Source organism: Bubalus bubalis, chromosome 13 (genome assembly GCF_019923935.1).
Source record: "Bubalus bubalis isolate 160015118507 breed Murrah chromosome 13, NDDB_SH_1, whole genome shotgun sequence".
NCBI classification, from domain to species: domain Eukaryota; kingdom Metazoa; phylum Chordata; class Mammalia; order Artiodactyla; family Bovidae; genus Bubalus; species Bubalus bubalis.
In genome coordinates, this window is record NC_059169.1 from 3101503 (window position 1) to 3124267 (window position 22765).

General features: G+C 41.6%; 1 protein-coding gene across 2 annotated transcripts in view; it reads right to left on the bottom strand.

Annotated features, from left to right (window-relative positions):
• MYO16 (myosin XVI) overlaps positions 1-22765 on the bottom strand; it is a 517517-nt gene that overhangs the window by 257651 nt on the left and 237101 nt on the right. For both annotated transcript variants that reach the window (XM_044927086.2, XM_044927087.2), the window contains exons 10-12: positions 12809-12959; positions 5173-5283; positions 1206-1271 (exon numbers count right to left, since the gene is read on the bottom strand). In XM_044927086.2, the coding sequence (XP_044783021.2) occupies positions 1206-1271; positions 5173-5283; positions 12809-12959 (328 nt within the window). The remainder of the gene's footprint in view (positions 1-1205; positions 1272-5172; positions 5284-12808; positions 12960-22765) is intronic.

Here is a 22765-nt window from a genome sequence, read left to right on the forward strand (position 1 = left end):
AGCTCCGGGAGTTGGTGATGGATAGGGAGGCCTGGCGTCCTGCAGTTCATGGGGTCGCAAGGAGTTGGACGCGACTGAGCGACTTTCACTCAATCACTTGATCCCACACAGCTCGGTACAGAGTGTTGTGGCGTTCCCTCTTCCACACGGTGGGTCTTTATTGCTTCTGGCATCTATTTTATACACAGCAGTATGCCCGTGTCCTCCTCTCCTTCCTCCCAAACCTTCTCCTCCTCCTTCATCTTCACCTATAACCCCCAAAATAATACGGGTAATTCCTTTTGCCCTAGTCAATCCTACTTCCATACATCTGCAGACAGCCCAGGGATGGGACTGGGGTTGGGCTGGGTGGGATGAGGAGAGTGGGCAGGTTTCAAGGCAGCTTTAAAGCAGCAGTGGAACTGACTTTTGCTAAGAAGAGAGGAGGGTCGGGCAGTGAGGGACCCTGTTTTACCCAAGAAGTATTTCTGTGCTAATTCTTGGTTGATTCGTTGGGATTGTCTCTCTCCCTCTCTCTTTCCCTCCCTGTCTCCACCCCACCTCCAGCATCTAAAGGGCATCCTTGCTTCAAGAACACAGGCTTCCTCCTTTCATCTCCTGCTCCCCCACCAAGAATTCTGCTTCACACTGGAGGCAGCCTGTGGTTGCACAAGAAACAGAGTTCCCACGATGGCATTTTGATCCCAAAACACTTGGCAAAAATCATACTGTGCTTTCAGTTGCCTGGAATACTTTTTCAAAAGCAGTTTCTCTTTTAATTTTGACTCTCATGATTAAAGCTGGAAAGGCTCGGAAAATGTGTAAAGGCAGCACCGTCCTGTCTGATCCAATTACCTACACATCACAGGGCTCTTCTGAAAGTGTTCAGAGAAGAATTCTAAACCAACCGATCTTGAACTAGTCAAAAATGCATGGGAACACAGAGTTAATACAATATTTGATTTTAGAAGTCTGCCTAGGGACCACAGTCATAAGAACCACACATGACAATTGCAAGGGACTCTTTTGATAGAATAACATTCCTTTTCAATATGTTCTCAGAAAAAAATAAAGTCACTATTATGTAACCACTCAGGGCAGAATTTTCTGAGGAGCTTGATTTTACTCCCAGTTTTGATTTTTCTTCTTAATCATTTGACACAATAGGTATGTCTAATAAGTGGTTACTCTACATCATTAAAGGACATTTTAAATTTTATACTCACCATGGTGGAATAAATTGGAATCTCCTTGAATGGATTAACCAGCAGGAGGATGTCCCCAATAAAAGTCTATTAAATGGAAAGGATAGAAATTGTTATTGGACCACATAAATAGCACTTTTAAAGTTAAATATTGTATAATTTTAAAATCACTGAGAAAACTATAGAGAATAAATAAAAATCACACTTTAACATTTTGTGAATTGTTTTAAAAGTTTGTAAATAAAAAGTCAAATTCACATAAAATTAAACCAATAAGCTTGTCCCATTGAACATGCAACAAGTGAAATGACTGTCTTAAGTAATTAATTGAATACATGGATGAAATTTTGAAATAAATAATTACCAAGTGGAATAATTAACTCGCATTGAACACTATTACCAAGAACTGCACAATGTATGTTCATTTAAGTTGAACACCAGCCAGTTCCAGTACGTTTAAAGGGTTTGAGTCACATAAAGTGCATTCTCTGATCATGGATTATGATGCAAATTCACCATGGATAGCTAGAAAATCACCAAAAGAGTGGTGATTATACATTTTGCAAATAACCTATGAGTCAAAAAGAGAAATCATAATGCAAATAAGAAAACATTTTAATTATGATATATCATAACATGTGAGATGCTACTAAAGATATACTCGATATGAAATTATTGCCTGAAATGTATGTTAAAAAAGAATATAGGCAGGTAATGATCTAAGTATCTGTTTCTAGGAACTCATCAAATAACATGAAATTATCAGAAATAAGTAACCAACATATGAGCAGAAATGAATGGAATTAGTAAACAAAAACCATGGAGTAAATAAACTAAAGCCAAAAGGCGATCATTGGAAAAGTCAAATAAAAACCTGGTGTCCTAACAAGACTGACTGAGGAAAGAAGAGGAAACAGACCACCAATATGCCAAGTAAGACATCACTACGGATCCCACTGACGTGGGAACAGATGAAGAGGGATATTTAGATGATGTGGACGATAATCCACAATCTTACCAAAACAAATGCAATAAGATGTCAGAACTCTAACTAGATTTTCGGTAAAAAATTGAATCTAGGTCTAAAACCTTCCCGCAAAGAAAACTAAGAATTCACCAGGGAATTCTTGCCAACACTGATGTAAAAATAAACAAACTTCATACAAATTATTCCAGAAAGTAGCAGAAGAGGGAACATGAATCACTTCATTTTAAGAGGTCTGTGTAAACTTAGTATTAAAAACAAATATATTGAAAGAAAATTATAGGCTGTTTTCCTTCACTAAAACACATGCTAAAATAATGAGAAAAATACAAACTGAATCCAATAATACATTCAACAAATAATAAATTTCAACCAAAGAGGCTTTATTCTAGTAATTCAAGGTTGGCTTCATATCAGAAATCAACTCTTATAATTTGTATTACTAAGAAGTCAAGAATAAAATTTATATGATTACCTCAATAAATGCAAAAAGCATTTAATAATAGTCAATTCCCACTCTTGATTAAAAATAATAATAACTTTGAAAACTACTAATATAACAGAACTTTCTTAATCTATACAAAGTAATTACGCATGCAGTAATAACTTGCTTAATGATAAAACACTAATTTTAATGATAAAACAGCTTTCTGCAAGGATCAGAAACAGCACAGAAATGTCTAATATGCTGACTTCCAGCCAAATTTTTAAATTAACAGCCCCTATATCATCAAATGGGGCTTCTCAGGTGGCGCTAATGGTAAAGAATCTGCCTGCCAGTGCAGGACACCAGTTCGATGCCTGGGTCGGGAAGATGCCCTGGAGGAGGGCACAGCCACCCACTCCAGTATTCTTCCCTGGAGAATCCCGTGGACAGAGGAGCCTGGCGGGCCATGGTCCATATTGCAGAGTTGGAAACAACTGAAATGACTTAGCACGCACACATATATTATCAAACAAGGCAGAAAAGGTAAGGATCTATCAGGGTTTCAAAGAGAAACATGAAAGCCATTATTTGGCTCCCACTTAGTGGTGTGTGCAGAAAGCCAAAGAAAGATGGTCCACAGTAACTTAATCCGGAAGCCCTGGGAAGGTTTACTTAGAGACTGAAAAAGTACCGAGAGGGAGTTTATAAAGCTTTGCACTTCATGGAGGGAGAAAGAGAACTCCAGGGAAAAATTCTAAGGGGAGTCCCAGATGCAGGAAGGAGGGCAGTGACTAGGAATCACCAATGATCGTGTTTAGGGGCCAGACAGGGAATAAGGACATGTGGCCATCCTTCCACGAAAAATGACAAGCTACCGAAAAGTTCTACGGCTGAGAGTTTTGAGATTACATTTTTGCTTCACAAAAATGGCCCTAGTTCCTTGTAAGATCAGACTGAAAAGGGGTGAAGTTTCCTCTAGGAAGGCAGGAGGCTGCTGGGGCCAGGACGACGAGGGTGGTGAACACGGGAAGGCAGAGGACGTGAAGGTCGCTCAGGCGTGTCCGACTCTGGGGATCTTTCCCACCCAGGGATCGAACCCAGGTCTCCCTTACTGCAGGTGGATTCTTTACCAGCTGAGCCACCAGGGAAGCTGTGGACTAAATGTTATTTGGGAGAAAAAGCCACTTGAAAGGCATGAACGAAAGAAAGGAAATCAGAACCATTCAACACAGATTTAGAGAACAAACTTATGGTTAGCGGGGGGAAGGATGAAGGAAGGAGGGAGTTTGTACACACTGCTAGATTCAAAATGGATAACGAACAAGCATCTGCCCTGTAGCACACGGAACTCTGCTCAATGTCATGGGGCAGCCTGGATGGGAGGGGGTTTGGAGGAGAATGGATACGCGCATACGGATGGCTGAGTCCCTTCACTGTGCGCCTGAAACCGTCACAACCTTGCTCATCGGCTCTACTCCAGTATAAAATAAAAACTTCAGTGGTCTACTGATAATGTGACTAAGAAGTTAACAGGAAGAATAATCAGCAAGACATTATGGAAAGAGAGACAATGGCACAAACCACACAAGTGGCAAGGCAGCAGCAGAGACCAAAGTAATCAGGCTCTGCCTCTTCATGCTGATGACTCGATTCCATTAATTCTGATAGAAGTATTTAGTTTTAAGTGTATTTACAGTGGCAGGCAATTTATCCAAGTGTTAAGATGCTGCCCTGAATTTTCATAGGTTAATCAGCACCTGACAATTTATTACTTGTAAAGAAATCTCAGATTTCACATTTACATGAAAATTACTTAATCAATTGCTCAGTGGAGGAGGGGAAAAAAAAAAAAAAAAGAGTGTAATCCAAAAGGGATAGCAGACATGTGCATGATCAGATTTCCCTGTAGACCTTCTGATTGAATTGCTCTGAGTTGAATTTAATGAAATCAATGAGAGAGAGAAAGAGAGTCTGAGATTACATACTGCCAAAACCGATCCACGTACTGGAAGAAATAACACATATAAACCAGAGTAGAACCAAGCAAATCAATCCTCCGTGCTGTTTGTCATCTAAGTCAGATATCTGTATCTTATTATCAGAGATATGTGTATAAATTACTTACTCAACAAAGACATTTTTTGATAATTTGGAAAAACAGTATCTTTTTTCATGCAGACAGAGGCAAGCCCTCAAGGCTCACTTAGCTTTTCCTCTCTGGCTTCCTTTTCCAGATCTGAGTGGCCGAGTTAAAGCAGATGAAACAAGCAGCATTTTTATAACTGACCTGCAGATCCTGCGGGTTCTAAGCAGGATCTTCTCCTCCAGCAAACCTGACGACAGAAAGTTGTCTACCCTCAGGTAGACAACTTTAACCACGCTGAAGTGTGGGTCATTGCTGAAACCGCCTCATACCTGAATCAGAAGAATTGACTTGAACCCTGAGAAATCCACCTTAAGCTATCGGCATGACCCTAAGTAACAAAGAGCCCTCTCCTTGTAATATTAGCAGCACGGAAGGGTGAATATACACAGCAAGACAAAGCCATGCAAAAGGCAATTTCAAGGGCACTTACGTAAATCTGATTGTTCCCAAAGCGCTTCTGAATTTCATAAAGCAGGCTGCTGTCTGTGAGCTCGCTGAGCGTCGCCAGGTCATCATTGGGAGCGGGAGGCATCAGCTTGACCTGAGGAAAAACCAGGTAAGATCAATTCTACTTCCCAATCAACTGTCCTCACAGCTGGATGTTCCAGTTTCAATTACATGTCAAAAGTTTACAGACCACATGACTGTGAAACTGTTATTAAAAGATGATACGGTTCACTTAAAAGGAGCAAAAAAACCTCACCAACCATAGCAATGTATTCAGATGAGAATCTGTTTCTGTGCCCGCCAGCCTGCACACGGACATGCACACACACACCAACACACACACGCCTCATGTGGCCCAGCATCCATCACACCCTGAAGTCTGTCTAATTTACACAGCTCTGAGCTGCGCTGAGCCCTCTGTAAGGCCAGCTGTTAAAATGCTCACGTTTGCAGCACTTCTGAAACTAAAGGAAAACTCTTTTCAGGAAACTGAAATGGGAAGAAAGCAGTGTACACAGACATCAGCTTCGGCACACGTGAGGAGGGTGCTGGAATTCCACAACAGACTCTAGAATTTTGGCTTGTAATTTTCATCCTGTCCTACATTACTCTTAAGGCAGTGGTGAGGTTAAGGTAATTCTGCCAGAAAGAAAGAGAGAAAAAACTGTTTTCCCACTCCATTTAATGTTGAGTGACAGAGTTGAAAAACTGGAAAACACTTCAAATAAAAAAAGAGATGAATTTGAATTATTTAATTAGATGAAAATCTATCGTTAACAAGTCAGAAATGGACAATGTTTAGTTTTATACACATAGACTAACACCTCTAGCAAGTTACCATACATGTTGAACTTCCAGAGCAACCATAAAAGAGAAAAACCAAGAGCAGGATTTTTTTTTTTCCTTTAGGAGTAATGATTTACACTAAGATTATAAAATTCTCTTAAAGTCACTGGTCTAAGGAGCAGAAGGTAAATTTGAGTGCACGCTTAGAAAAAAAATAAAAAAGCATGAACAGCACTAACAGAAGTTTCACATTTGTCCCAACGAGCCTGAAAGAGCTATTGCAGCATCTCCTTGGAATTCTTGAGGATTTTCATCCACAGTCACAGCTGCTCCATGGTGAGAGAAAGTACCAGGCTGACGGTAAAAATGTGAAGACTTCCCAGCCAGCTTGTCGTGATGAAACATGAAAATACAGTCTTCGGGTAGATCAAGGGAAGAATTCTTTGTATTTATCATGTCGCATTCCAGACTGATCAGGAATGAAGCTCTGATAATCAGTCTTAAGCAAGGCTCCCCAAGGGACACATACTTCATAAAGATTCCTAAAGCATTATGACAGCTGACAACCAGTAGAAAGAAAAACAGAAGTATGTCTGTGGATATTTTATGTTCAGAGTGGAAGGCTCAGTAGTGTATGCTACCAATGTCTCCCGAACAAGTACAATTACAGCCAAAACAGAGACAGCATAAATATGTAAAAAAAATTAACATCTTCACTCGGATTGATCATCATGGTTCTCATCAAGATATGCACGTTTCCATACGCACTGCTGTGCTTTGTTGTATCTGACTCTTTTCGAGCTCCATGGACTGGAGTCCGCCAGGCTCCTCTGTCCACGGGGATTCTCCAAGCAATAATACTGGATCAGGTTGCCATGCCCTCCTCCAGGATATATATGTGTACACACATATATTTTCTCCTCTTTATACATCCCTAGGGAAGGAAATGGCTACCACTCCAGTCATTCTGCTCGGGAAATACCACAGACAGGGGAGCCTGGCGGGCTACAGACCATGGGGGTCGCGGAGTCAGACATGATTGAGCCACTGAGCATGCACACTTTATATACATGTATATTTCCCAAAATAGAGATCTCAGACACAAAACATACATAATTCAGGATAGAAAGTCAGGGAGAAATTAGAGAAGCGTTTTGATAAATGTTTTAAGACCCAAAAGGAATTTACATCTTGGAAATACTCTGAATTCACCCCTTCCTGTTTCCTATTTGTCAACACGGCTGTGAGTGCTGTCAGATTTATTGCTTTGTTCTCTTTTGTTTGACGGTGTTTTCTCTCTACGGGACATAAGTAGTGTATGTCAAGGAGCCAGGAATTCAGTGGGCAAAGAGGAGTTCTGACAAATGGAATAAGTACAAGAAGACCCTGAGGAAAAGGTTGTTTAGGAGGAAAGAACCAAGGATGCATGAATGAAGAGGAAATTAAAAAAAAGAAAAAAAGAGCTGCCTGGGATGGTCCTTCCAGGGAAAGGGGTGACGATCTGACCAAATGCCATGCTCCGCAAAGCTGAAGCCCTCACCCTGCCTGCATAGCACCGTGACTGCTCTTACCTGCTTCTGGGGAATTCCCCGAGAGCTCACCTGCAGAGACTCTCAACTTCAGCTGTTTGGCATTTCCTGCTTTGTAGAGCTTCCCTGGTGGCTCAGACGGTAAAGAATCTGCCTGCAATGCAGAATTGGTTTCCATCCTTGGGTCAGGAAGATCCCCCGGAGAAGGGATGGAACCCACTCCAGTATTCTTGCCTGGAGAACTCCATGGACAGAGGAGCCTGGTGGGCTGCAGTCTGTGGGTTCACAAAGACTGGGACACACCTGAGCCACTAACACTTCACACTTGCTTTTTAGTCCACTTCTTAGAGAGTGCGGTTTATCAGGTCCTTTGCTTGCTGAGGATTTACGCTTTTGTGTACCTGGGTGTTGGTACAGAAGGAGAACCACTGCCAACCTTCAGAATCCCTCTATGCACAAGGAGCCCTGGGACACACGCTTTGTCTCCCATGCGTAGAACTGTCCCAGGTCAGTAGGGCTGTGGGAAATAAACCTGGAGCTTGCAGTGTTTTCCCCAAAGAGCACTGGACACTGGAAAAGAAAACACTTGTGATTCTAGGCATCTTGAGTTTGTTTGGTCAGCTGAAATACTCAATTCGGAACTTGAGTTGTCAGTTGAGAAGTGAAAATGAATTTTGAGAATTAAGATAATATATGTGAAAGTGTTTTTGTAAGCTCTTAAAGTACGATTTTGTATTATTATTTTTTTAAAGTAATCTATCCTTACACTGCAAAAAAAAAAAAAAAAAAGAGGAATTACATGAAGTAAGAGCAGACAAATGAATGGACAGAAGACTAAGCTCCTGGGGCAAAAGCTTACAGTCAGTCTATACAAGTCACAGTCATAAAAGCAGGAACTGTGTCTTACAGAGTTCATTCATGCTTGGCAACTCTGCTGTCATATTGCAAGCTTAGCCTTTGTCATCTTCAGAACAAGCAAGTAAGGTGAGTACTATGTGCCCATTTCACAGAGGGGGCTTACTGAGGCTAAGGGGCTCCCAGAGCACAGAGCTCCAAAAGCAGACCCGAACCAGAGCAAATCTGCATGACCATGTCCTCCTCTGTCTTCAATCCCAGGAAAACACACCTTCACTAAACAGAATAAAATGACCTGAATTTTAAGCTGGAGCCAAATTTAAATAAATATACTATGAAAGGAAAGGAGAGAGAAGAGAAGAGGGAGAAGCCAAGGAGGTAGGAAACTAAAAAGAGCGTGGAAGCGGGCAGGCAGAGAGAGGAGGGATGGGAGGCAAGAACAGTACAAAATGAAAGAGAAGGAAAATACCACACATTTTTCAGCATCTTAAAAAAAAAAACTCTACATTCTCAGAGATACGATCAAGCTAATGTGAATTTTGGTCACCATCAGAATCAAGGAAAAAACGTTCAAATCAAGCCTTGAATATTCATTTACTTAGTTTGCTCTTGTTTCCACTAAGTTGTGTCTTGCTCTTTGTGATCCCACAGACTGTCGCCCGCCAGGCTCCTCTGTCCACGGGATTTCTCAGGCAAGAATACTGGAGCCCTCCAGTATTGCCATCTCCTCCTCCAGGGGATCTTCCTGAACCAGGGATCAAACTCAGGTCTCCTGCTTGGCAGGCAAGTTCTCTGTCACTAAGCCACCTGGGAAGTCCCATTTATGTAGTTATCATTTGATAACACCTACATTTTCTAAACATCTGGAAGGAGAGATGCTGTGGATTTTGTTCAACTTGAATGACACATGATGTTTCTCTTTAAAACGTGAATCAGAACTTGATTGCTCTGAGAAGGCTGAAGCCCTCCCAGGAAGGGTGGGTGAAGAATCCAGTTGATGGACAGTCATGCCATGAAACCAAGCACCTCGAGATCAAGAACGAATGATGGCAATGATGGCAGATGCTCACGGCGGGAGGTGGGAGAGGAGATCCACCCAGGCCATCCTAGAGGACATCAGTCCTGGGTGTTCATAGGAAGGACTGATGCTGAAGCTGAAACTCCGATACTTTGGCCACCTGATGTGATGAATCGACTCATTTGAAAAGACCCTGATGCTGGGAAAGACTGAAGGTGGGAGGAGAAGGAGACGACAGAGGGTGAGATGGTTGGATGGCATCACCGACTCAATGGACATGTGTTTGGGTAAACTCCGAGAGTTGGTGATGGACAGGGAAGCCTGGCGTGCTGCAGTCCATGGGGTCGCAAAGAGTCAGACACGACTGAGCGACTGAACTGACTGAACTGATTCCATAGATAACATAAGCACATGAAACCTGAACACTAACTTCTCCTCATTTAATACCAGATCAACACAACACGATGAAAGTTGCTTTCAATGCCTGTGACACAATTATAAAGAGCTTACAGGAATAGATTGAAAAGGTTTTCCACAATGATCACACTTGACATTATGCTGCTAATGTCCTTTCATTATTTCAGATTCTATTTTTTAGAGCTGCTTTAGGCTCACAGCAAAACTGACAGGAAGGGACAGAATTTCTCATATACCCCAGCCCCCCCCTGGATAGCCTTCCCTATTATCAATATCCCTCTCCACTGTGGCTCTTCTGTTACCATCACAAACCTCCATTCCAGGCCCATGGTTCACATCAAGGATCTGATGTGAGGCTGGATCCTTACAGCCTGGCCACTCTTACATCCTTTCATCAAGGCCACTCTTGGTGTTACATGTCTTCTGGATTTGGACATATGTGTAACTTCAGGTATCTATCCTTACAGGGTCATACAGAGAGAAGCTCCACTTCCCTAAAGACTCCCTTCTCCTCCTATGTATTCCCCCCGCCCCGATCCCTGGCAACCTCTAATGTTTTTAGTGTCTCAATAGTTTGATCTTTTCTTGAATGTCAAATAGTATAATCATACAGTATATAGCCTTTTCAGACCAGCCTCTGTCACTTAAGAATATGTATTTAAGGTTACAGAATGCTCATAGGATCTTTAAAACTGTTAAGAAAAAGCTTTGGCTTAAACTTCACCTAACACTCAATTTGCCTGTCACTATGGACTGAATCAGAGAAGGTAATGGCAACCCACTCCAGTACTCTTGCCTGGAAAATCCCATGGGCAGAAGAGCCTGGTAGGCTGCAGTCCATGGCGTCGCTAAGAGTCGGACAGGACTGAGCTACTTCACTTTCATTTTTAACTTTCGTGCATTGGAGAAGGAAATGAAAACCCACTCCAGTGTTCTTGCCTGGAGAATCCCAGGGTCGGGGGAGACTGGCAGGCTGCCGTCTACGGGGTTGCACAGAGTCGGACACGACTGAAGCGACTTAGCAGCAGCAGCAGCATGGACTCAATGTTTCCCCTCCTCCAAATTCACATGTTGAGGTTCTAGCCAGCATATGACACTGTTTGGAGATAGTGATTAACCACAAGAAAAGGCCCTAAGTCATCTCCAATTCCTTGCGACCCTGTGGACGTAGGGCTCCTACAGTCCATGGGACTCCTCTGTCTGTGGGATTTCCCAGGCAAGAATATTGGAGTGGGTTGCCATTTCCTTTTGCAGATCTTCCTAATCCAGGGATTGAAACCATGTCTCCTACACTGCAGGCAGATTCTTCACCACTGAGCCACCAGGGAAGCCCCATAGGGACTTTAGGAGGTTATAAAGTTTTAGTTCAGCTCAGTTTAGTCGCTCAGTCGTGTCTGACTCTTTGCGACCCCATGAATTGCAGCACGCCAGGCCTCCCTGTCCATCACCAACTCCCAGAGTTCTCTCAGACTCACGTCCATCGAGTCAGTGATGCCATCCAGCCATTTCATCCTCTGCAGTCCCCTTCTCCTCCTGCCCCCAATCCCTCCCAGCATCAGAGTCTTTTCCAATGAGTCAACTCTTCGCATGAGGTGGCCAAAGTACTGGAGTTTCAGCTTTAGCATCAGTCCTTCCAAAGAACACCCAGGACTGATTTCCTCTAGAATGGACTGGTTGGATCTTCTTGCAGTCCAAGGGACTCTCAAGAGTCTTCTCCAACACCACAGTTCAAAAGCATCAATAATTCGGCACTCAGCTTTCTTGACAGTCCAACTCTCATATCCATACATGACTACTAAAAAGCCTCTTGATGAAAGTGAAAGAAGAGAGTGAAAAAGTTGGCTTAAAGCTCAACATTCAGAAAATGAAGATCATGGCATCTGGTCCCATCACTTCATGGGAAAGAGATGGGGAAACAGTGGAAACAGTATCAGACTTTATTTTTGGGGGCTCCAAAATCACTGCAGATGGTGACTGCTGCCATGAAATTATAATGTTTAAGTGAGGTCAAAAGTGTGGGGACCTGAACCTATAGGATGGGTGTTCTTAAAAGAGACACCACAAAGGCTGTTTATTCTCTCTCTCTCTGTCTCTGGTAGAGACAACATAAAGCGGTTGTCTGCAAGTCAGAAAGAAGACCTTCACCAGAAACGAGTCAGCCAGTGCCCTGACACTGAACTTCCAGTCCCAGAACCGCAAGAAAAAAGCTTTCTGGTGTTTAAGCCACTTGGTGTGGTGTATTTTATTCTGGAAGCCTAAGCTGATGAATACACCCACTAAAATTTAAAGATATTTCAAAATTACAAAAGTGAATTTGTTATTTTAAAATAACAAAAATGAATGAAACTAAAAGTAGAGGTTCTTGAGAAAACCTCAACAAACTGTCTTTAAAACATCGAAATTAGATACAGTAGAAAAACAAAACACTTTCAGAGATTACTCTGACATTTATAAAAATGCTCTGTCATTTATAAAACATGAAATGTAAAACTGTCATTTATTTCTGTGGAGTTGACAAACGAATACATTAATTTCTATTAAGTTCCTCAAAGTAATCTCCCATCTTTTCGACACTGGGACAAACACACACACACACACACACAATACACCAACACAGTTGCATTTAATAAGTGGCCCAGTGACTGACTTGCTTTTTTTCCATGTTAGGTAAAATAGTTGATATTTGTAAGAAACAAAAAACACAGTCTACATAATAATCAAAATGATGACTAATGCCATAACTGAAAATATTCAGAAATTTATCGTATTAGCTGAACATCCATTCCTGGTTAAGTCAAGATTATAAAATTCAAATCCTTGTGAAATACAACAGCAATTTTTGTTAATGGTCAGTATAATACCATAACAATATGGGCATTTCACAAAATATTAACATATGCACTTATTAATTTTTCTTTGAATGGAAATTAGCGGGAGTTTGCTTCTGAAAAGTTGGCCCTAAGGCGTGAACTCGTAGCTGCAGCCGTGGCGGACACGCAGGAGGGTGTGATTACCTGCTCAGGCTTGGCGGGGCCGTGCATGGGGGCGTTCTCCGCTGTGCTGTCCTCAGACTGTCGCTTGCAGAGACCTTTGGTTGCATCTTTGAACATAATGTCTTTTTCCAACAGGCTGTCTTGCTTGGCGATTGGCAATACCAGGGGACTGCTGTAGGAAAGAATCCATGCTATAATTAGTCTCCTGAAGTTGCCACCTCAATCAAAAACTACCATGACCAAACAGCTCAGTCTGGTTCACCTAGGAAACACTCTCAACGCTGCAGGTAAAATCAGTGAGAAACTTGAAGCTTTTCTATCAGCTCCAGATTTCTTTCAACTTTACTTCCAAGAGAAACATATACTTATTTCAACTGGAGAAGAAAATGGTTATGAATGTACAGTACATAGGCCTTAACAGACGACCAATGGGCACTTTAAAAGCTACGGTTGAAACTCGTGACTAAACTAAGCAAAATATCTAAATGTGAAAATGAAGTACAAACAAGTGAAAGCAACATTCTACAGTTGATTAAATTGTAGGATTAAAAATATATTATAGAATCATGTGAAAGTTGCTCAGTCGTATTTGACTCTTTGTGACCCCGTGAACTAAACAGTCTATGGAATTCTCCAGGCCAGAATACTGGATCGGGTCCTCCAGGGAATCTTCTCAACCCAGGGATTAAACCCAGGTTTTTCACATTGCAGGCAGATTCTTTACCGTCTGAGTCATCAGGAAAACTCGAAAGAATCATGGGAAACAGTTAAAATAGTTTGTGATGAAATGTTAACAGGGGAATTAAAACTGAATGACACAATAAAGGGCTGCATTGTGATAAACAAGTTCTATTACTTCTTTACCATTCAATTTAGGGGAAAAGTAAATAAATAAAACCTATATCATTTTTTTGTTGTTGTTCTTCCATTGACTTCATGCAAAAGGGCTCAGTTTGGTCAGTTCAGTTGAGTCACTCAGTCATGCCCAACTCTTTGCGACCCCATGGACTGCAGCATGCCAGGCCTCCCTGTGCATCACCAACTCCCGAAGTTTACTCAAACTCATGTCCATTGAGTCCTTGATGCCATCCAGCCATCTCATCCTCTGTCATCTCCATCTCCTCCCACCTTCAATCCTTGCCAACATCAGAGTCTTTTCCAATGAGTCAGATCTTGGCATTAGGTGGCCAAAGTATTGGAGTTTCAGTTTCAGCATCAGTCTTTCCAATGAATATTCAGGACTGATCTGCTTTAGGATGGACTGGTTGGATCTCCTTGCAGTCCAAGGAACTCTTGAGAGTCTTCTCCAACACCACAGTTCAAAAGCATCAATTCTTCAGTGCTCAGCTTTATCTATACTCCAACTCTCACATCCATACATGACTACTGGAAAAATCATAGCTTTGACTAGATGGACCTTTGCTGGCAAAGTAATATCTCTACTTTTTAATAAGCTGTATAGGTTGGTCATAACTTTCCTTTCAAGGAGCAAGTGTCTTTTAATTTCATGGCTGCAATCACCATCTGCAGTGATTTCGGAGCCCAGAAAAATAAAGTCAGCCACTGTTTCCCCATCTATTTTCCATGAAGTGATGGGACCAGATGCCATGATATTAATTTTCTGAATGTAGAGCTTTAAGCCAACTTTTGCACTCTTCTCTTTCACCTTCATCAAGAGGCTCTTTAGTTCCTCTTCACTTTCTGCCATAAGGGTGGTGTCATCTTCATACCTGAGGTTATTGATATTTCTTCCAGCAATCTTGATTCCAGCTTGTGCTTCATCCAGCCCAGCATTTCTCATGATGTGCTCTGCACAGAAGTTAAATAAGCAGGGTGACAATATACAGCCCTGACGTACTCCTTTTCCTATTTGGAACCAGTCTGTTGTTCCATGTCCAGTTCTAACTGTTCCTTCCTGACCTGCATACAGGTTTCTCAAGAGGCAGGTCAGGTGGTCTGGTATTCCCATCTCTATGAATTTTACACAGATTGTTGTGATCCACACAGTCAAAGGCTTTGGCATAGTCAATAAAGCAGAAGTAGATGTTTTTCTGGAACTCTCTTGCTTTTTCCATGATCCAGCTAATGTTGGCAATTTGATCTCTGGTTCCTCTGCCTTTTCTAAAACCAGCTTGAACATCTGGAAGTTCAAGGAAGTTCACGTATTGCTAAAGCCTGGCTTGGAGGATTTTGAGCATTACTTTGCTAGCGTGTGAGATGAGTTTAAGTGTGCAGTAGTTTGAGCATTCTTTGGCATTGCCTTTCTTTGGGATTGGAATGAAAACTGCCCTTTTCCAGCCCTGTGGCCACTGTTGAGTTTTCCAAATTTGCTGGCATATTGAGTGTAGCACTTTCATGGCGTCATCTTTTATGATTTGGAAGAGCTCAACTGGAATTCCATCACCTCTACTAGCTTTGTTTGTAGTGATGCTTCCTAAGGCCCACTTGACTTTGCATTCACACCATCTTGATTATCTGGGTCATGAAGATCTTTTTTGTATAGTTCTTCTGTGTATTCTTGCCACCTCTTCTTACTATCTTCTGTTCTTATTAGGTCCATACCATTTCTGTCGTTTATTGACCCCATCTTTGCATGAAATATTCCCTTGGTATCTCTAATTTTCTTGAAGAGATCTCTAATCTTTCCCATTCCATTGTTTTCCTCCATTTCTTTATACTGATCACTGAGGAAGGCTTTCTTATCTCTCCTTGCTATTATTTGGAACTCTGCATTCAGATGGATCTATCTTTCCTTTTCTCCTTTGCTTTTTGCCTCACTTCTTTTCACAGCTATTTGTAAGGCCTCCTCAGACAGCTATTTTGCCTTTTTGCATTTCTTTTCCTTGGGAATGGCCTTGCTCCCTGCCTCCTGTACAGTATCACGAACCTCTGTCCATAGTTCTTCAGGCACTCTATCAGATCTAGTCCCTTAAATCTATTTCTCACTTCCACTATATAATCGTTAGGGATTTGACTTAGGTCATACCTGAATGGTCTAGTGGTTTTCCCTACTTTCTTCAATTTAAGTCTGAATTTGGCAATAAGGAGTTCATGATCTGAGCCACAGTCAGCTCCTGGTCTTGTTTTTGCTAACAGTAAAGAGCTTCTCCATCTTTGCTGCAAAGAATATAATCAGTCTGATTTCGCTGTTGACCATCTGGTGATGTCCACGTGTAGAGTCTTCTCTTGTGTCGTTGGAAGAGGGACCAGTGCATTCTCTCAAAACTCTATTAGCCTTTGCCCTGCTTCATTCTGTACTCCAAGCCCAAATTTGCCTGTTACCCCAGGTGTTTCTTGACTTTCTACTTTTGCATTCCAGTTTTCTATAATGAAAAGGACATCTTTTTTGGGTGTTAATTCTAGAAGGTCTTGTAGGTCTTCATAGAACCATTCAACTTCAGCTTCTTCAGCATTACTGGCGGGGGAATAGACTTGGATTACCATGAGACTGAATGGTTTGCTTGGAAACAAACAGAGATTATTCTGTCATTTTTGAGATTGCATCCAAGTACTGCATTTCAGACTCTTTTGTTAACTATGATGGCTACTCCATTTCTTCTACGGGATTCCTCCCCACAATAGTAGATATAATGGTCATCTGAGTTAAATTCACACATTCCAGTCTATCTTAGTTCTCTGATTCCTAGAATGTCGACGTTCACTCTTTTCATCTCCTGTTTGACCACTTCCAATTTGCCTTGATTCATGGACCCAACATTCCAGATTCCTATGCAATATTGCTCTTTATGCATCAGACCTTGCTTCCATCACCAGTCACATCCACAACTGGGTGTTGTTTTCACTTTGGCTCTGTTTCTTCATTCTTTCTGGAGTTATTTCTCCACTGATCTCCAGTAGCATATTGGGCACCTACTGACCTGGGGAGTTCATTTTTCAGTGTCCTATCATTTTGCCTTTTCATACTGTTTGTGGGGTTCTCAGGGCAAGAATACTGAAGTGGTTTGCCATTCCCTTCTCCAGTGGATCATGTTTTGTCAGAACTCTCCACCATGACCCATCCATCTTGGGTGGCCCTACATGGCATTGCTCATAGTTTCATTGAGTTAGACAAGGCTGTGGTCCATGTGATTAGATTGGTTAGTTTTCTGTGATTGTGGTTTTCAGACTCCCTGCCCTCTGATGGAGAAAGATAAGAAGCTTATGGAAGCTTCCTCATGGGATAGCCTGACTGAGGGGAGAACTGGATCTTATTCAGATGGGCGGGGCCATGCTCAGTAAATCTTTAATCCAATTTTCTGTAGATGGTTGGAGCTGTGATCCCTCCCTGCTATTTACCTGGGGCCAAACTAAGAGACCTAAGTTCATAAAATATAAGCACAATCTGAATGCTTAATTTGTAACATTTTAGTACAGTAAAATTTAAAAATGTACTTCCCTAATTGTGACTATAAACAGAAATACATACATATTTAATCAAATGCAACATATATAATTATTTCATGAATTTTACAGTAGTAGTTGTGATTCTAATTAAAGCATAATGTATTTTGCTGGTTTTAGAAAGTTTTAGTTTTAAGGAGGATTTACAAATAGTAAAATTCACTCTGTAGATAAACAGTTCAATGAGTCTTATCTACATATATATATATATATAGTTATACATAGTTGGTTAGATATATAGACACACACACACTCATATAACCCATGTAACCAGCAACACTTAGGATCTTCATTGCTCCCAAGTGGCTCTTTGCACACGGCTATAAAGTCATCAACTTCCACAAACCCATCCCCTGTGGTGGTGGTGTTTTTCAGTTGCAAAGTCGAGTCCGACTCTTTGCAATCCCATGAACTGCAGCATGCCAAGCTCGTCTGACCTCCTCTATCCCCTGGAGTTTGCTCAAATTCATGTCCGCTGCATCAGTGATGCTATCTAACCGTCTTATCCTCTGCCACTCCCTTCTCCTCTTGCCCTCAATCTTTCCCAGCATCAGGGACTTTTGCAATGAGTTGGCTCTTCGCATCAGGTGGCCAAAGTATTGGAGCTTCAGCATCAGTACTTCCAGTGAATATTCAGGGTTGACTTCCTTTAGGATTGACTGGTTTGATCCTTGTAACCATGGGTAATGGTTTTGCGTTTTCTAAAATGACATATGGGATGAATTACAGAACGTGTAGCATTTTGTGCCTTGCTTTGTTTACTTAATATGTTTTTGATATTCACTCAAGCCGCCGCACACACCAAGTTTTTCACGTTTCGTCTCTGAGCAGCGTCCTCCTGTAGGACGCACTGCACTTTGGCTGACCTTCAAGGCTTTGGGATTGTCCAGTTTTTGTCAATTATGAACAGAGCCTCTATACACACTCATGTGCAGGTGTCTGTGCTGATGTAAGACATATGCTTTCATTCGTCTCCCAAAATACTTCCCTCCTTATCTCCCTTTATACTCGCTGTCTCCCTTTTCTGCATTGCCAAGAAATTAAAAGAAAAACAAAACAAAACTAAACTAAAGAGAGTTTTTGCATATACTGAACCTTTTGACTACAAAGCAATTAATAAAGCAATGGTTAGATTAGTCAAGGTAGAAACTAGAATGATAGTTTATAAAAATGTAAAACAAACTCTAAAGGATTTCTAAAAGGAAGAAGGACAGAAATGGTATGGACCTAACAGAAGCAGAAGATATTAAGAAGAGGTGGCAAGAATACACAGAAGAACTGTACAAAAAAGATCTTCATAACACAGATAATCATGATGGTGTGATCATTCACCTAGAGCCAGACAGCCTGGAATGTGAAGTCAAGTGGGCCTTAGGAAGCATCACTACGAACAAAGCTAGTGGAGGTGATAGAATTCCACTTGAGCTCTTTCAAATTCTAAAAGATGATGCTGTGAAAGTGCTGCACTCAGTATGCCAGCAAATTTGGAAAACTCAGCAGTGGCCACAGGGCTGGAAAAAGTCAGTTTTCATTCCAATCTCAAAGAAAGGCAATGACAAAGAATGCTCAAACTATCACACAATTGCACTCATCTCACACACTAGTAAAGCAATGCTCAAAATTCTCCAAACCAGGCTTCAACAGTATGTGAACTATGAACTTCCAGAAAGCTGGTTTTAGAAAAGGCAGAGGCACCAGAGATCAAATTGGCAACATCTGCTGGATCATCGGAAAAGCAAGAGAGTTCCAGAAAAACATCGGAGAATAGCACTGAAACATGTAAAATATCATGTATGGAACGAGTTGCCAGTCCAGGTTCGATGCACGATACTGGATGCTTGGGGCTGGTGCACTGGGACGACCCAGAGGGATGGTATGGGGAGGGAGGAGGGAGGAGGGTTCAGGATGGGGAACACATTTGGCCACCTGTGGTGGATTCATTTTGATATTTGGCAAAACTAATACAATTATGTAAAGTTTAAAAATTAAATTAAATTAAAAATTAAAAAAAAATGTCACTATAAAAAAACAAAAACATCTACTTCTGCTTTATTGACTATGCCAAAGCCAATGACTGTGTGGATCACAATCAATCAACTGTGGAAAATTCTGAAAGAGATGGGAATACCAGACCACCTGACCTGCCTCTTGAGAAATCTGTATGCAGGTCAGGAAGCAACAGTTAGAACTGCTCCACATCCACATGGAACAGACTGGTTCCAAATAGGAAAAAGAGTACGTCAAGGCTGTGTATTGTAACCCTGCTTATTTAACTTATATGCAGAGCACATCATGAAAAATGCTGGGCTAGATGAAGCACAAGCTGGAATCAAGATTGCCAGGAGAAGTATCAATAGCCTCAGATGTGCAGATGACACCACCCTTATGGCAGAAAGCGAAGAAGAACTAAAGAGCCTCTTGATGAAAGTGAAAGAGGAGAGTGCAAAAGTTGGCTTAAAGTTCAACATTCAGAAAACTAAGATCATGTCATCTGGTCCCATCACTTCATGGCAAATAGATGGGGGAAACAATGGAAACGTTGAGAGATTTTATTTTGGGGGGCTCCAAAATCACTGCAGATGGTGACTTCAGGCATGAAATTAAAAGATGCTTGTTCCTTCAAAGAAAAGTTATGATCAAAGCAGATAACATATTAAAAAGCAGAGACATTACTTTGCCAGCAAAGGTCCATCTAGTCAAAGCTACGGTTTTTCCAGTGGTCATGTATGGATGTGAGAGTTGGACTATAAAGAAAGCTGAGCGCTGAAGAACTGATGCTTTTGAACTGTGGTGTTGGAGAAAACTCTTGAGAGTCCCTTGGACTGCAAGGAGATCCAACCAGTCCATCCTAAAGGAAATCAGTCCTGAATATTCATTGGAAGGACTGATGCCGAAGCTGAAACTCCAATCTTTTGGCCACCTGATGCAAAGAGCTGACTCATTGGAAAAGACCCTGATGCTGGAAAGATTCAAGGCAGGAGGAGAAGGGGACGACAGAGGATGAGATGGTTGGATGGCCTCCCGGACTCAATGGACCTGAGTTTGAGTAAACTCTGGGAGTTGGTGATGGACAGGGAGGCTTGGTTTGCAGCAGTCCATGGGGTCCCAAACAGTCGGACATGAGTGACTGACTGAACTGAAGTGACTGAAACGGAAGATGAGGCTTTCCCCATGGCTCAGTGGTAAAGAATCTGCCTGCAATACAGGAGATGCAGGAGAGAAGACTTGGGTTTGATTTCTGAGTTGGGAAGATCCCCTGGAGCAGGGCATGGCAATTCATTCCAGTATTGTTGCCTAGAGAATCTCATGGACAGAGAAGCCTGACAGGCTACAGTCCACCGTGTCACAAAGAGTTAGGCATGACTGAAGCTACTGAGCACGCATGCATACAAAAGGAAGAACTGGTGAGTTTACTAAAACAGCTGAAATACTTCTTTCACATCCCAAATCTAATCGCAGTGTTAACAGAAGGCTCTTTGAAAGGTACACTTGAAAAGAAGACTGGTCCAGGAATAGTATAGTGACCTCATTCTACATCAGTCCTGACCTCAATATGGTTTCTACCTGACCTTCTAAGACCTTTAGCATCCCTGAGCCTCAGTTCCACCTTTGCCAAATGCAGGAATTAGAATATCTAAATGTATTTCAAGTCCAAATATTCAGTGATGTTAACACACTCACCTGCATTTAAAAATATCATGTACACACTCAATAAGATCACAGGTTATAAACCCTATGACTTACTACCAACAATAATTATGATCAGCTAGTTACGAACACCCTCATTCGTGTAAGAATAATGCCTTGCAATGATTTGGTTGGGTTGATAGACAGCATATTAATTAGTCAGGCAGATATTTTGTGTAAGAAAGTGAAAACCATGTACTTAGGTTCATGGCATGTGTTAATGTTTTGACATCTATGGAACAATTTTTCCTCAGGTTTCTATTCTAGTTTTTAAACAGAACACGTTTTATCCATAATCACTGTGGTTAACAATAGCATCCCCGTGTTAACGTCTATATATTTAGTTTTTCACTGATTATCCATTTGTCGAATATAAACATACATTAAAATTCTATTCTTTTAGAAAAAGGAAGACTCTTAAAATAATCATGGGTATTTTAATGCTCATTAAACCTTTATAAATTGTGGCAAAATATTTGATATAAGATTAATTTAAAAAATAAGTTGCAATTATATAGAAAGAAGAATTCAGCTTCATAAACAAGAAACATATAAAGCATATGAAGAAATATGCCCAGTGAATAGCAGTTTGCATCAAAAAGATAGACTCATGCTGAAGAAGGCAGTACCATTGCTCTCATTCCAACGGAGCTTCTCCCTGCTCTGGATCCCTGACCCTTCACTTCTTAGAGAAATTACTTTAAAGATCTTAAGATCATGATTTTTTTTTTCTCTGCCTGCCTTTGAGATGTAAACCCCTCCCAGGCTTACAAGGGCTTCCCACGTGGCTCCAGTGGTGAAGAACCTGCCTGCCAGTGCAGGAGATGCAAAAGACAGGGCTCAGTCCCTGGGAAGAATGGCTTCCCCAGTAAAGATCCCCTGGAGGAGGGCATGGCAGCCCACTCCAGTATTCTTGCCTGGAGAATCCCATGGACAGAGTCTGGCAGTCTACGGTCCATAGAGTCACAAAGAGTCAGACACGACTGAAGCGACTTAGCACCCACGCACGCCCAGGCTTACAACCCAGGGGTTCTGTCTGCAGGAACTGACAGCCACCCTTCTGAGACGCAATCCTCATGACAGATGGCCCCTGGTCTCCCTGTCACTGCCAGAGGGCAGGAGCCTGACTTCCATAAACACCAGCGAGCAAACTCATGCCTCATCACTCCGACCAGCTCTGGTTAACTTCCTCCAGCACTTTTCCTCTAAGCCCTGCACTAACAAGCTTTCTGGCCCTTACTCTCAATCTCTCTTCCCTACTGCTGTGCATGTGTGTGCTCAGCCACTCAGTCGCGTACCACTCTTTGTGACCCCCTAGACTGCAGCTCGCCAGCCTCCTCTATCCATGGGATTTCCCAGGAAAGAATATGGAATGGGTTTGCCATTTCCTCATCCAGTGGGTCTGCCATCCTCTTGAATTAAGTATTTACTGACTTTTCTGGTGCACTTTTTCTTTGATGCTAACAAGAGATTACTGTCATACTTATACACTCTTCATATTTTCTTCAATGAAAAAGAATTCTGATTACAAAAAAAATTGTAGCTAGACATCCATCAGTGAGAAAGAAAAAATAGGATTAAATAGTTTACTTTCTAGAAGAAGGCTTTTGGTAAGGCAGCCTCCATAAACATCAAGAAAATGAAAGAGCTACCAGCCAAGGGTACTTTAGATCGATGCAGAGAGGTAAATTTAACTCGACTGTGGAAGAAATTAGATTGACCTACACCAGCACATGCCCAGTTTCTGAACTCGACTGGATTTGTTCAAGACTTACTTATTTCTATGAACATAAAAGGCGTTTCATGCAGAGCAAGTGTGCCTGGAGGAACTGGGATTCTATTTCTGAAAATTGAAAGAGGAACATCATAAAACTAACGAAGGCAACAATT